Source organism: Taeniopygia guttata, chromosome 7 (assembly GCF_048771995.1).
Source record: "Taeniopygia guttata chromosome 7, bTaeGut7.mat, whole genome shotgun sequence".
NCBI lineage: Eukaryota > Metazoa > Chordata > Aves > Passeriformes > Estrildidae > Taeniopygia > Taeniopygia guttata.
In genome coordinates, this window is record NC_133032.1 from 30,527,474 (window position 1) to 30,542,444 (window position 14,971).

Below are 14,971 nucleotides of genomic sequence, written 5' to 3' on the forward strand. Positions count from 1 at the left end.
CTACACAAATATGTGGAATGTGGGAACTCAAAATCTGTTTGTTATTTGTGAGAAAAGAGAATCTTGAAAATTTGTTTTTGACACTGTGTGGCCTCACTCTGCATGTTTGTTTCCGAGTTTCTCTCTCCATCTTGAGATTTGTGGCACAGATTTACTCATCTGAGGGCTTTCTCTTTTATAAGCCTCGTTGAAAGTGACATTGAATCTAAAAGATTAGACCAGCCCACACAGTGACTTGATAATTAGGGTGTTACCCTTAATCCTGCAGGTGTATTTCCACACACCTCAGTGGAGACATTCAAAGGGTACAAAATGACATAATTTGTTTTTTTTTATTAAGTCAGCTTAAACAAGTCTTGAGCTGTAATAGATGGTAGCATTTGAGCAACTCCTAGGACATTGCCCTGGGACAATGGGTGTCTTGTGTTTAGCAATTTCCATATTTCTAGACAGTGACAGGCATGGCAAAGTCTTAGGATGCTGTTGGAAAACTGCAAGCACTTTCAGAACACATGGCACAGCTGCTGTTATGAGCAAGAAAATGAAAACCAATGCTGCAAAACTTGCTTTTGATGTGTGAAATATTGCAACTCGCTGTTATTTGAGACAAAGCTAATGTTTTGAACAAGACTTAGAACCTTGTTCCATGGGGGTCTAAAAACCCTGTTCCATCCTTTACAGTAATCTGTTTTGCAGAGGTCATTTAAGATAGATGGTTAAACTACTGAAGAAATCATGGCTTTCACAGCATGTTTACCTAAGGATTCAGTTCTGGGTGACAGTTGTCAGCTGTTTGTGTAAGGTAAAGAGAGATGTTGGGCAAGCCATTAAAAGGATGTTCCTGGCAGGTTTCTGAAGGATCAGACTCCCATGATCAATACCCTAATTGCACTGACTCACTGTCCTCATGGGGTGTTTTGTTCAGAGAGACTTCATGCTCAAATGGAATTATTCACATATGGAGTCACTACAGAATCTGGGCCAAAGGCTGTGTTTTAGCATTTGATGCTCAAACAAGTCTCCTATGTTGCAGATTTATTTTGATGCAAAGGATGCCCAGGGGATGCATACATTGCACAATAATGGAAAATGAAGTATTTGAAATAATTGAAAAAGAGAACTTTGTTTTAACTTTGTGCTTTTATTTAAATAGATGTGTCTTCAAGATCAGGACTTCCTCCTCCTTTTAAAAATTACAAGTATGGTAGGTGTTTTTTATTTTTCTTGTTTAAGTACTGTCAAATGATCACATGATATTTTACACTAGCATGTATAGAACTTAAAAGATAAATACTAATGTTGGTGCCAGTGCCTGCCTGCATTCACAATTCTATCCAGCTCTTGTAGCTGGAGTTATGCCAACTGGGATCTTGTCTGCAGAACTTGACCATTATTGTGAAGATCTGTTTTAATCTTTGAATTAGGCTGCATGGTTTACATTATTTGCTATTGGGAACAGATGGGTTTTGATACTAATTTTTTATTACTTTTTTTAAGTGCCTAACTCTGTTTTTGCCCTGATGAGCAGATTGTGATCTCAAAACACTTTGACATTACAAAGTGTGCTTACATACTTCAGTATCTATTTACTGATGGTGAGCTAGAAGCTGAAGGGAAAAAATAGATAATGCTTAAGACTGATATACTTAAATAGTTTACACAATATAAGGGAAACAGGGGAACTTTGCTCCAAGTAGATATGAAAGCTCTTAAATACAAGCTGGTGGTATGAAATAGCATGATGTGAAATTTAAGCTGATTTTATCAAAGCTATATGTATATTTCCTTTTTGTGCAAATTGGCGTGAACATACCAATTCATCTGTTTGGGACAGAGAAAACTTTTTAAATAGACTGAGTTACTTCCTTTCTTAGAGTTTGTAAACTCGGGTGTCAGTCATGTATCTTTTCCTAAACTTGGTAATTCTCAGAGTTCCCTTGGAGTTTTCCTGCAAGTGACCCTCTGTGTCCCATGTTCTTGGAGCTGACAAACTCCTTCCTCTATGGTGATTCAAAGAACTGAGTGAGAAATCTACTTAATACATGTGAAGGGTAATAAACTTTATTTGCCTATTTAAAAAAAGCAAAGGATGTTGAAACAGAGAAACATCTGGGAGTGTAAGTTTGAATTTGGAGGTGCCCTTCACCCCGTCTGTGGCTTTGACTGTTTGAGGGGTTCCTGTCTAGAACTGCTGCTCTCAGTTGTATCCCTGGTGCTGCCTGTCCCAGCTGCTAGTTCTTTCATCACTTGGAGATCAGTTTAGCTTTTCCCAAGACATATCTGGTGGTTGAGGGCCTGATTGTGCCCTGTAGGACTGAGCAGAACTTTAAAACCTGTTGCACCAGTTGCTGGGAGCCTACTCTTACTGTGATGGTGCTAACTGCAGAAAGATTTTCACACAGGAAAATCAAAGCCAGGTTCCTCACCTTCCCCTCTGGCTGTGAATCATCCAGGTTCGTGTTTTTGGCATCTCTGCTATCTCTACAGTGCTTTGCTGTCTTTCTTATGGTTTTGTGAGGAAAAGGCAGTGAGACTTCTGCATTAATAGTGCCAGTAAAAGCCATACTTTTTCTCCTGTTTTGTTTGGAAGAGCCAGAAATCTCGGTTGGATCTGGTTGTCTCTCACCTTGCCTGTTTCAGCTTCCTTCCCTGCAGAATTCAGCACCACTTTGTTTTAACATCATATATAATGCCATCACATTTTTGGACTTGGATTGGTGCTCCAATTCACATCTCAAAGCTTCTGACTTCCATTTTCTCTTAAATTCTTTGTATGGAATATTCTGGTTATTGGTCTAGAGCTCTTCTGAGTCAGTCTTATCTTAGTACCTTGTCACCTTTTCATACCATAGTACCATAGTACCTTTTCACTGATGTTGGCAGTCTGTTTGCCAGCTTGTTCTATAATCTGCTTCTCAGTTTTATTTCTTTCATCCATGAATGTGGAGCAGTATGGCAGGTAGTTCATAAAGTCACTTAGAAAGTGGTGTCTTATCATTTGCCATGATAGACCTATTATCAGGAAAGGCAAGATAAAAACTTGGCAGTATGATTGAGTGGGATCAATTGGGGATGAAATAGCAAAGGCTAGTCAGAGGACTTAGACTGTAGTTTCATCTCTGTGACAAGAGTTAAAGAAGCCATTTAATAGCTCAGATGAAGCCATGGTAAACTGCTGGGTGCCAGTGTTGGAGTTCTGAGCAAGCAGAACTGAGACAATGCTTCAGGACATGACTGGACAAATACTAGAGAAAAGGGAATGTACCAAAGTAGACCAGGCACAGGCTGGGTTTATTTGCTGCAGTAGAAAGGTTTCATGATTACAACATATTTTTTCTGTGATTGCTTGGTCTTTTGTAATGTTTCTGTGCAAGATGGATCCTGGTAATTGCAATTTCATGTCTGCCTTGCTTCTAATACCACAGTTATTGCAACATGCCAAGGCTGCCTTTTCGGTGACCTCTGCAGTGCGAATACAGAGTACTTCTCACCTTATGTAATGTTTTAAATAGTGTTCAAAATGGACCAGAATGGTATGGAAGCAAACTACTGAGTGGGAATGTGATCTCTGTTAGAATTTGAACATCTGAATACTTGCTCCTGGTACTTTGAAAGTTGGTTTAGCCAATAGTTAACTTTGCTGCATGTCGTAGTACAACAACTGCATCCTTCTCTTACCAAACTATTGCAACATGTAATGTTCACTCAGTGCACAAAACTAAACTAGAACAGAACATGAGCAGACAAGCAGAACTGGTTCTTCTTCTTTGCTTGAAAGGATTGATGTGTTACTTCAAATTTGTTCAAGCACAGTCTTCAGAGTTCAATCTTTTATTTATTTTTATTTTTATTTTTTTAGTGTTGCATGGCTTTAAGATGTTCCCTCTGGATCTTTGTACTCATCCAGTTGCTTTAATGACTGTGTTATTTTCCCCTGTGTTTCCCTACTGTTAGCAAAGCCCTGCCCATCTTGCCGGAAGAAAGTAGTACTTTTGTTTTAATTTCTAAAAGCACTACACTGCAAAAACGTGAAAGAAAAATTGTTGAAGAGGGTATAGCATTAAAGAGAAGAGGCTGTAGGTGTTCATGTAAAAGGAACTTGCTTAATGAAATTTCTACTGTGGGTGGTGGGTGTTGTATTCATGAGAAGGAAAATTTCAAGGGATGATCTGAAGTGATCAGGTTACTGTGTCTTAATTACTTGCTGCCTATCAACTTAGCTGTAGCAGTTGACAGTGCATAAAATGCTTGTGGTCCTGCCCCAATTGCATGTGTAAAACCTATTAAGTTAAAACACCCTAAGTGGCATTTAAATTGATGTGTTTTGACTGGCAATTGAGATGGTCATTAGTTGGTTATTGTAATTCAGCCAGCAGACAGAAGCCCAATAGGATGTGGTACCTTAATGTTGCATTGACTGCTTTAAGACCGTGGCCGCAGGACTGTGAGATCAAGATGTTTTTGCCTCTTTCAGGTTGAATACACAAAATTGTTAATAACAAAAGATTTTGAAGCTTCCCCTTTTGTTTGTTTGCCTTTCCCCAAGTACAACTTGTGTTGTGTGCTTATTAAGCCTTATTTTAGGAAAACACTGTTTTTTCTTTCAGATACAATGAAGATTATTCACCAAGCACACAAATCTAAGGTAAGATTATTATCTGTGTTCTTCCCCTTTTGCATGCCTTGATGCAGACAGATCTCTGCATTGTCAAACAAGAGTGGAGCAGAGGAAATCAGTAAATTCTTATCTTTGTTTTCTGATTTGTAGACTGGTGAGCTTGTAGTGAGTTTGGAAGATGATGACAAACTGATTTTGCAGGAAGACAGCACGCTGAAAGCAGCTGGAGTAGGTAGGAGTACATTTGTATTGACTGAAGATGCTGTTCCTTGTGGTAGCATTAAACTGATAACTGGCTGATTATGTTTGGACAGGCTGCTGAAAAGTAAATGCTATTTCTGATGCTCTTTACATGACTTGATAATTATTCAGGGAAGCATTATTCAAATCATTGGTCTGAGGGCAGCAGGTATCTGCACTGCAAATGTTCAGAATGCAAATTGTGATTTTTAGAGGGTATGCTTATAATTCTGCTGAGAGTAATTTTAAATGATTGACAGATAGGTTATTAGTACCGTGTCTGCTTAGTCTTATCAGTAACATTTAAACTGATGTTTTGGTTAGAAATGTAAGTAGTGGAACCAGCATGGAATAATGAAATAAGATTAGATTTGTTTAATGTGCAGCATACAGTGTCTGATAGCCAGATTGCTCAGGAAGGCTCGAGCAGTATCATTTAGAGAATGTGCTGAACATAGCAAAGAGTTGAAACTTGACCTGATTTTGACAGGAGACTACATATAGGGCATGTCTTTTGGTAATAATGTAAAGAAATGTCTGCCATGATAAAATTGATGGTCCCTGAATGCCCTTTGGGCTTCTCATAAATGTGGCTGAATGACTTTGTGGCAGCAGGGTACTTAGGGGATGTGGTTGCATTCCACCTTGATATGGACATTTGCTCATTTGGATCTGATTTGCCTGGCTGGAAAGCTTTAAGTGCCTGTGCTCTAAGTGCAGGGGCTTCACAGAGGAGGCTCCCTCCTGCTCCTGCTGCTCACTGGTTGCTCCCCAGCTACTGAATGGGATTTCTTTCTTGTGGGTTACTTGGCTCTCCTGTTTCCTGCGATTTATTTTCTGGTTTTAAGTGACTTGGGTTGACTTTCAATGTTTTTCTCTGGTGTGAACTACAACTGGTTCCAATATATCTTTCCTGAAGGTCTTTGAGTGTTCCTGTAATATGAATCATAGTTTTTACTACACCAGATCTTTTTGTCTGTTGGATGGGGGGGAAGAAGTGAGGATTACTGGCATCCAAGCCTTGCAGATTTGCAATTTAGTTAGCAGAAGATTTGTTTAACCATGATCTTTATCTATGTAAGGCATAAAAGGCAGTGCAGTTCAGGAGAGGAACTGATGACAGTGCCAAATGTTGAATTAGAAATAACAAAGCTGTCTTCTTTCAAAAAGGTATGGATGAGTATTTGTATATATTATCTGCCTTTGAAAATGGGTTTGTAGCAGTGAACCAGTTGGATGTGATATCAAAAAAGGTGTCAAAATATCAGACTAAATGTTACAGTGAAAGGAAATAGGAATGCAGCAGCCTTTTCTGTGTCTCTGTACAAAGGGAGGGGTGGTTAATTTAGGGCAGAAAATTATTTAAAGCTGCTTTCTTTTCTTTTTTTTTCTGAATAACAGCAATTTTTAGTCATTAGTATGCAGAGAATATTTGTGATAGAAGAGGAAAACCCATTCTTTGGAAAATGTAATGTGCCATTATGTCATTTTGAATTTGGATATGTTCCAGTGTATCTTGATGGGAAAATTAGCTAATTTAGGAGTGGGGTCTTTGTAATAAAATCTTGAAGATTTTACTTTTCTCCTTCAACAAGAAGTAGAAAAGAGTAAGCCAAGGAAGTGATATCATGTATCATGTACAGCTGGTCCTCATTTTGTACAAAATGACAAATTTTGTACATTTTCTATAAATCAGTAAGAAAATTTGAAATCTCCTATTGAGACACAAAATTTTTCCCACATTTAGTCTGTACAAGACTTATTAGAATAAAACAATCAGAATCACCTTTAGAAAATCTGGGAAGTTCTGATACATGCAGAACATTTTTCTAAGCTGCAGTTGATTGCCCTTGGCACTATACAGGGTTGGGCTAGAGAGTTATAAATTATGAGGACATTAGATAAGTATCCTCAGGAAAGCCTCTGTAGTAGTCATTATTATTACAGTTATTATCCAGTCAGCAAAGTTAATGCTTGCATTTTTTTTAAAGCAGGGTGTATGTTAATAAAATGTTCATTACAAATGGTCTTGTCTGTTTTCTAGTTGAGATTCTAAAATCCCTTCTACTCTTTTTTGGTTTTTTTTTTTTTTTTACAAGACTGGCAGACTTCATTAACTTGAGGTTTAATTTAAAAAACGAATGTGGAATTTATTGGCTCAGCACCTTAAAGAATTTCATGTTTAATAATTGTGAAGGCATTCCATCAGATTTGTCTCTGTTCTGAATTAGTAATGTTGCTGACTTATTGTTTTAGAAAAGGAAGTCCTTGACCTACTGGGTTGAAAGAATTGTGACTGTTCTGAACCTTTGTGGGTCCTTTAGCTCTGCCATATCCCCTGTGAATAATTAGAGGTATTTGAAGGTATTGCTGGAGAAGCCAATTTGTGTCTTTCACTTTGCATATTGTCAAAGCCTCATGAATTAATCATCAGCAGGGCAAAAAATTAACTTCTTCAGACACATATTTTGATGGGTCATGAGGGAGAATGTAAAGTGATCTGTAAAATATTCTACTGATCCTCTAAGTATTAAATTATTATACCTACAGGCTAATTTAATGGGAAGAAGAAGTTTCTTTCTCCCTTTCCTAACAGAAAAATGCACAAAAAAAGAGTGCATCATGCTTCATTACTTTCCTAGCATTTGAAGGTGTTAGGAATGCCATCACTTAATTTGCTGAATGCTTTTACAAACAATTCTGAAGGCTGTGTTAAACAAATCTTGAGGGGTCTTGTGCACATATTTACTTCTATACATTCATGTTCTTGCTGGTTTGTTTGTTTGGGGTGTTTTTAGTGAGGTTTAATGACATGTTTAATACTGGCAACCTTTTTCAAAAATATGATGAGGGAAAAAAAAATGGGTGGTGATTTATAATTGTCTTTGACCATAAAGCTGGTAATTGTCTTCTAAGATTCTAAATTGCTGGCTGTTGGTGGTTCATTCACTGGTGTGCTAAATATTAAATTTTTTATTTGTTCTAGCAAATGAGACGGAATTAGCATTCTTCTGTGAGGAAGATTACAGAAACTACAGAGCTAATCCTGTTTCGGCCTGGTGAAGATCCCAAGAGATTGTTTTGTTTTCCCATACCTGTTGTAAATTTTCCTTATTCTGCTTAATGAGATTTTTCTTAAAGATCAATAAATCCTAGAGGATTTCTTTGCAAACAGTGCAATTCCCTTCCTATAGAAATTAATTTCTGTCAGTATGCTAAGGCTGAGAGAAGAAAAACTGGGGGACATAAGTGACTTTTGTCTTCCTTTTCTTTTTGCTGTGCTTGGCTCTTGAGCCTCAGGCAGTGCCATCCCTGACCCGTGACACACGTTCTTGGTGTGATCCCACAGCAGGCAGTAACTGCACATGGAAATTAGAGAATGCATAGGGTGATCCCATCATAGTACCAACTTCTAATGAAAATGAAGTGAAACCTCCTTCAAATAAAATGAAATATTTTATGACCAAATCACTGGGTATTTTAAAGAACTTGAGAAGAGAATCTCTTTATTTCTAGTCACAGCTTTACTTCTCTCATTTTATATTTGGTCTCTTTTGTTTAAATAGTGCAGACTGGCCAGTGTTTCATGCTTTTCAGTGGTGAATGCTTTCCATTATGCTCTCTTCCAGCCCTCTTTAGCATGCTGAAAGGGACAAATGGCTCTTGGGAGGCTTTTGTGTCTACAGACCAGGTCGCCTGTTTCTAGCTTTACTTCATGGAGACACCTTCACATGGGGGTGGCAGCTCGGGTTCTGCCAGGACATCAGCCTGCCTAAGGAGGAGTTGGGCATTTTTCCAAGTGGAGTGAAAGCTCATGGTTTCAGTTTTAAGAATAAAACCTGAATGATTGCATTTTTTGTGAGGAGAGGCCCAGCCTGTGAGCCACATGTCTTTGAGGCTGGAATTGATTCCTTTATGCTCTCCATGAGGCAAATACTCTGATGCTATGTGTTTGTTCTTGGTGATGCTGGGTTTTCCTACTACATAGGCCAAATTAAGAATAATAGAAAATAATCATGCATCCAATAAAGTACTTTTAGGTAGACATCACTCATGAAATGCTTTTTAGGGGGTACCCACATGGGACACTGTGCCTGTAAGCCTCCCTTCCCTGCAATAGGAATGATGCTGGCTCTCTGCCTTAGCAGGCTTTTTGGGCACAGCCTCTGCTAAATTGAATGAGACCTCACTTGCAATTGCTTTAGACCTACACATCTATGCTGAGCTCTGGGTGGGAGCTGACAATGCTATATCATGAGACTTTCTGGAGGAGTAACCCTACCATTGCCTAGAGCTTTGATTATTGTTTTTATTGACATGTGTGCTTTCCAGAATAGCTAAGTAAAATTTCCCTTTATTTTAGATGTAGGGCCAAAGAACCCTCTGTGTATTGTTCCCACCTCATTTTCTTCATCTTTCCTTACAACTCTCTGTTTGACTCACCAACAGCTTTGCTTCAGAATTTTATTCTCTAGTGAAATACCTCTAGCACTTTCTCAGCTGTGATTAAATTACTGTATCTTTGTCTTGTAAGGAGAAGTCATGTGTCACTGAAGTCATCTATGTTCTGGGATGCCATTATGCATGCCCTGATGAATTTATGAGGAGAATTTATCTCTTGCCTTCTCTTTCTGTCCAGGCAGCCTCTCTGTTGCTGGTACCTGCTCCCCAAACATGGGCCCACGTTCAGCCTTCTTACAGTCTGTCATGTTGGCAGATTTATGTGGCTAATACAAATTTGTGCTCATCTTATCAGACAGTTCAAGCTGATGCATTGCACTCCAGGTTATCTCATCTTTGTTCAGCCAAATTTACAATAAGAAAGGTAACTTTATGAGAACAGATATTGTACCAGAGACATCAGTGTCTCAGGCTGGCCTGCCAAGGCATCTAAATGGTGTCCATCAGCACATGCAGACTCTCAGACTGAGCATGACTGAATTTGGTCTCCAGCCCTTCCAGACAGATTTGGATTAGTTTTGTCATCCCTTTTTTCTAAAACATTTGTGTTTGAAAGAGTCACCACATTTTAACAATTGTCCTTTCTGGGCTTGTACAGTTCCAAACTTGCACTGTCACATCAAGTGTGGTACAGTGGAAGAGCAATTCTACAGCATCAGGGAGAAAAACTCTAAATGTTCTACTGCAAATATTCAAGAATGATGTGACTGGCACTCCAGATTAACTTCTCTGTCCAAGGGAAGAGTTAAACTACTGCTTTGTGAGCTCAGTTTGCTCTGGCAATGGCACTTCATTGGCTTCTTTCTCCAGCAGCACAGTGGAGCCTTTTGTAATGCTCTCAATGGCCATACTTGTAAACTGGTTTCTTCCTGAAGTGTTTTTCTACTGTGGGTTTTTTTTTATTATTATTTATTTTATTTATAAAAAAATTTTTTGTGACTTTCAGTAATGCTTCTTTCAAGTAAACCCCACAAAACCACAGATAATAACTGACAACTTGTTAGGAAAGATGCTGTTCCAACATATTTTTGGTGGGATATGGTACAGCCTTGTATCAAAGTATGTTTGGTTCCAGGATTGTTGAGTACTGAACGAAATCTCTGAATGCTGGCTAATAAAATAGTAAAGACTGAGATGTCTTTGCTCATGTTGTTTTGAAATCCTCTTTCTGTTGAAGGAAATCACAGAGTTAGTACTGTGGTTTGTTATCCTGGCAGAAATCACGAACTGCATTGGTTTACAGCTGCTTTTAATCTAAGGTGTAGTGGGGTTAGTCATACTGCTTTGCCAGTGGTCTTAGGCATTGTGGGGTTAATAAAGATTTGTGTTACAGTGCGATGTTCTTGGAACCACTCACTATTTTTTTTTATTAAACAAAAGAACAATATCCAGAGAGGACTCAAATAAAATGAAATTTATCCTGGGTTATAACACTGTAGCAGGGAAAGGTAGTCAAACTGAAACCCTGGGATGGTGTGTCAGGCTTGGCTGTTTCTTGGACAAAAAAAATCATTTCAGAGAGACTGGAGTTTTGATTAGGAGGTGTGAAAGCTGAAGAAGAAGAAGAGAGGAAATTTGGAAAGGAATTATCATAACTAGGAAGAAGAAGTAATACTGTAACTGAATAAACAGCAAAATCTGCATGTGCAACAGTCTTGGTGCAGAGATACCAGAGCAATGCTGCTTTCTGTACAACTAAAGGTATAAAAATGCTGGTTTTTCATAATTTTGGAACTGAATTAATGAACTACTCCAATAAACATCTTATTTTTTTTCTGGCTTTGTCACATTATACTTTCTGCATCCAACAGTTTTAATTATTTTTCTGCCCAGAGGTAGTTATGTTGCCTTTTGAAGAAGCCAGAGTTAAGAAAAATCTGAGTTGACCAGTGGGATAAAGGACAACTCAAAGATCTGATAAGCACCACTTCTACAGTTAACTGCTTTATGTGATGTAAACATTGAGATTTAAAGGTGATCCAGAAATACATTGTAAGCTGTGGTGTTTCTCTTTCACTCCCTGGCAGTATTTAACATCCCCTGAGAGATCACTTATTTAAAAATGAGCCTGCAGGTAGCAGTCCAAGAGTTCCCACAGCCACATGGGACATCCATGGGCCCTGTCCCTGGAAGGTAATAGCCACAGAAATCCAGAGTGTCCAAAGATCAAGAAGCTAAAACCAGAGCAAAGGATGCTCATTCTTGGTCTCCTGTGACCGATGGAGCCCAGATAAATGCCTGAGGCAAATGCACACTTTTGTTTATTGAACAGCTTGGACTGAGCTCAGGCTTGCTGGTTGGCAACTGATGCTCTTTCATTGCTTCCTTTCCATAGAACTGCTGGCATGGATTTACAAGTGATTAATGAGTCAAGAAATGCCCAGTAGACAACTTTTGTTGCTTTCTATTTTATCAGGATATTGACTTTTCTCTCCTCCCCATTTCCTATTGAGTCAGAGAAGCAACACAGCTTCAAATGTTTCCCCAACCACTTCCCTTTGCTTCTTGCTGCCACTTCTGCTGATGTGCAGTGCCTTAATGGTGAGGTTTGCACCTCATCTGATATGCAGTAGCAGCGTTTCCTGTGGCAGTGAATGTACACTTTTTAAAATTTGTTCATGAAAAAATATGCTTTGGTATGGAGACCTTTTCTGGACTCTAACTAATAGTGGACAACAAAGGCTCTTTTCTTGCTTTGCAGGAAGACTTGCACAGGAGGACAGCACTGTCCCCAGTCAGTGGAAACAAAAATGTTTTTATCGTAATGGTTTGAATCTTGTAAGGAAATGAAAGAGTTACATTAGGAAAAAAAAAAAAGGCCGTGAAAAGCCAGGACCCATTGCCATGAACTCTTTGCCTGCAGAGAAAGCCACCAGATGTCAGCACAGCCTGTTCTTTGCTTCTCCAGAACCTCTGTAAGCCAAGAGATATGTCATGTTTATGAAAAGTGCTTATCTGTGAACTGGGCTCGCCTCTGAAGTCTGTGCTAGGGATCTGGTGATGAAAGCCGAGTCCTTCCTTGCAGAAAATATTTCTTTTTATATTAAAATCAAAATGCAGCAAATTGAACTGGTTTCAGTGCTTAAATTCCTTTTAAGAAAGCATCCTTTGAGCATCCTTTGCAGAGCCAGTTCCCAGCGTATCTAAATCTTTGCATGCTATGAGGAGGCATTTGCAGAACATTAATTTGAAGAATTGTCTGGAAAAGATCAGTGTTAATTTGCTGAGGTTTTGTAAAGTCGATTTTAAGTATGCCTATTTCTTTTAAACACGAGGAAAACCATCTGGAACAGACACACATGCAAAGCAGAGCAAAACATCTTCAGCAACACAGCTTAAACACACAACAAATGCATCCTCCATGCTTCTGACCCTAAGCTCCCACTCCTCCCCCTTGTAGTGCAAGGGCTGAGGAGAAGCTGGTTCCTGAGCTGGGATGAGCTGAGGTGGGATGTGAGTTTCAGAGCCCAAATCCAAGCACTGTGCACAGCTTTATGCTGTCAGTGATTAGAGCATGCATAGATGCTGCCTGGTTAAAAGGCTGTATTTGAATTTTTGCACAGAGACAAGGTGTGACAGAGATTTCTGCTCAGATTCCCGTCACTTTTCTTGGTGGCAGCTTGCAGGTGCCAGGGAGGTGTTGAAAAGAGGGAAGTTAAAGTGGCAGCTAGAGCCTGAGTGATGTAAATATTCCTTCCTCCTGTTTTGGGCTGCTTGTTTAGTTCCTTTCTTCTCACCTCATCACACTGGTGTTGTGTTAGGGGTTTGCCACAGCTTGCTGTGTATGGGAACTGCTTCTCAATTCCAAGCTACCACTAGAACCCTCAAACATTGTTCACATTCTGGAGGTGATGCAAGAGAAATTGCAGCTCTGCAGTCTGCAGGGGAAGCCTGTGGTGTGCATGGGTGCAGCCAGTGTGGTGTGCAGGTTGTCTGGGAGGTGTTATTCTTGTTTCTGTCCTTTCTACACAGCACCAGGTTCTGCTTTGCTGGGGACCAGGATCTTGTCTGGAAGCTTGGTACACATGGCAGATAGATGAGAGGAGATATGGGTGTTTTATGTCCCTGTAGAGGTGGTATTTTTGATCAGATATGGATTGTAACTTCTGTTTGTCATCATTCTTTCCTTCTGATACCAATAGATTAATTCCTTTGTAGTGGGACAGGAGCAGCTAGCCAGAAGAGTGGGAGTTTCAGTTGGTAGTGAATACATTAAAGGGCTCAGTGTGACAGATTAATGTAAGAATTTACCTTTGTCTGTCCATTCCTGCTCTTGGCAGGTGACTTACAGTGTTGTGTACCAGGAATGTCAGTGACTACTGTAAGAACTGCTGCTGTCTGCTCTCATTCCACACCTGAGAAGGTTCAATTCTGCTTTCTAACCTAAAGCAAATGGAGCATTCTCTTTAAGAACAGTTTGGGAAGCCCCCTTGTGCCAGAGGAGGTTTAGATTGGATATTTGGAAGGATTTATTAACCAGAAGGGTTGTGAAGCATTAAAACAGGCTGTCCTGGGAAATGGAGTCACCAGCCCTGGAGGGATTTACAAGACACTTGTAGGTGTGGCACTTGGGTTGAGCGGTGGGCTTGGCAGTGCTGGGATAACAGCTGGACTCGATGATCTTAAAGGTGTTTTTCTGTGCTTCTGTGATTATGTTCATCCAATTGAAGGGCACCAGCTGGCTTTAGAGCCAAAGAGCAATCTAGCCATGACAGCTTTATATTCCAGCAGTTACCATCATGGCACAGATATTCCCCTGCCCCAGCCCTCCCAAACCTAATGCAAATGGTTTTGCAGAACACAGACTTGAATCTTGCACAGAACTTTGTTTTCTGGAGTGCTGAACAAGACAGCTACTTGAAAGCAGACATCTGGCTGCAGACAGCTCTTTAAGGCAGCAGGCTGGCATGCAGCAGCTGAAGGTAGCTAATTGCAGATCAGATACGGGAAACAGGTAATAAGAGTGACTAACCAGCTGAACAGCAGCTGTAGTGCATCTCCAGTGTTGAGATTTCTAAATCCAAAGCAGATTATCTTTCTAGGAGGATGTACTTGTACCACTTTAAATCTTTGAAAGGTTTCAGTAATAGTATGGCTTGTGATATGTGATCCTCCTGACTGGCCCCAGACAATTATGGAGCTGGCTTATTTTTAGTCTCTGATTATGAAGATCCTGTACATGCTCTGCTAACAAGAACTGTCCCTAATCACGGATGGTATCTGTGTATTCTGTGCTCAGCTTTAACATCTGCGTGGTTCTCACACACACACACACACACACAAAACTTGTGCAGAAATTCTGCAAAACTGATGCTGCTTATTAAGGCACAATAAATATATAAAAGAAAACTGTCCTAATGTGACAAATCTCATTCCTCAAACCCAAGGCACAGTCTGCAAATCCCGCTAGCTCAGTGTGTGAAATTCAGAGCTCAAGGATAACACCAGGTTTTGCTGCTGATTGTAGCTGTGCTGGCCATGTTGGAGAGACTGGAGGAAATACATTGCAGAGAGGTGCTGAAGCAGGTGCATCCCCCTAAAGATTTAACTATAGTTTGATATATCACTTTGTGAGTAAATCCCTTAAGAGCAAGAAACCATTTCCACTGTTTAAAGCCTTGTATTATAAAACTGAAGGAGTGAGAGAACTGT

General features: G+C 39.7%; 1 protein-coding gene across 8 annotated transcripts in view; it reads left to right on the forward strand.

The window, feature by feature from the left end:
- Nucleotides 1–14,971, forward strand: part of C7H2orf76 (chromosome 7 C2orf76 homolog) — a 67,025-nt gene that overhangs the window by 2,217 nt on the left and 49,837 nt on the right. For 5 of the 8 annotated variants that reach the window (XM_002197374.7, XM_072931685.1, XM_030278032.4 and 2 more), the window contains 4 exons: nt 1,154–1,204; nt 4,608–4,645; nt 4,769–4,850; nt 7,845–8,030. In XM_002197374.7, the coding sequence (XP_002197410.1) occupies nt 1,154–1,204; nt 4,608–4,645; nt 4,769–4,850; nt 7,845–7,921 (248 nt within the window). In that variant the 3' untranslated portion in view covers nt 7,922–8,030. Of the gene's footprint in view, nt 1–1,153; nt 1,205–4,607; nt 4,646–4,768; nt 4,851–5,940; nt 6,029–7,844; nt 8,031–14,971 lie in introns of those variants that run through there. The other 3 variants (XM_072931683.1, XM_072931684.1, XR_012056834.1) reach the window with 2 other exon arrangements.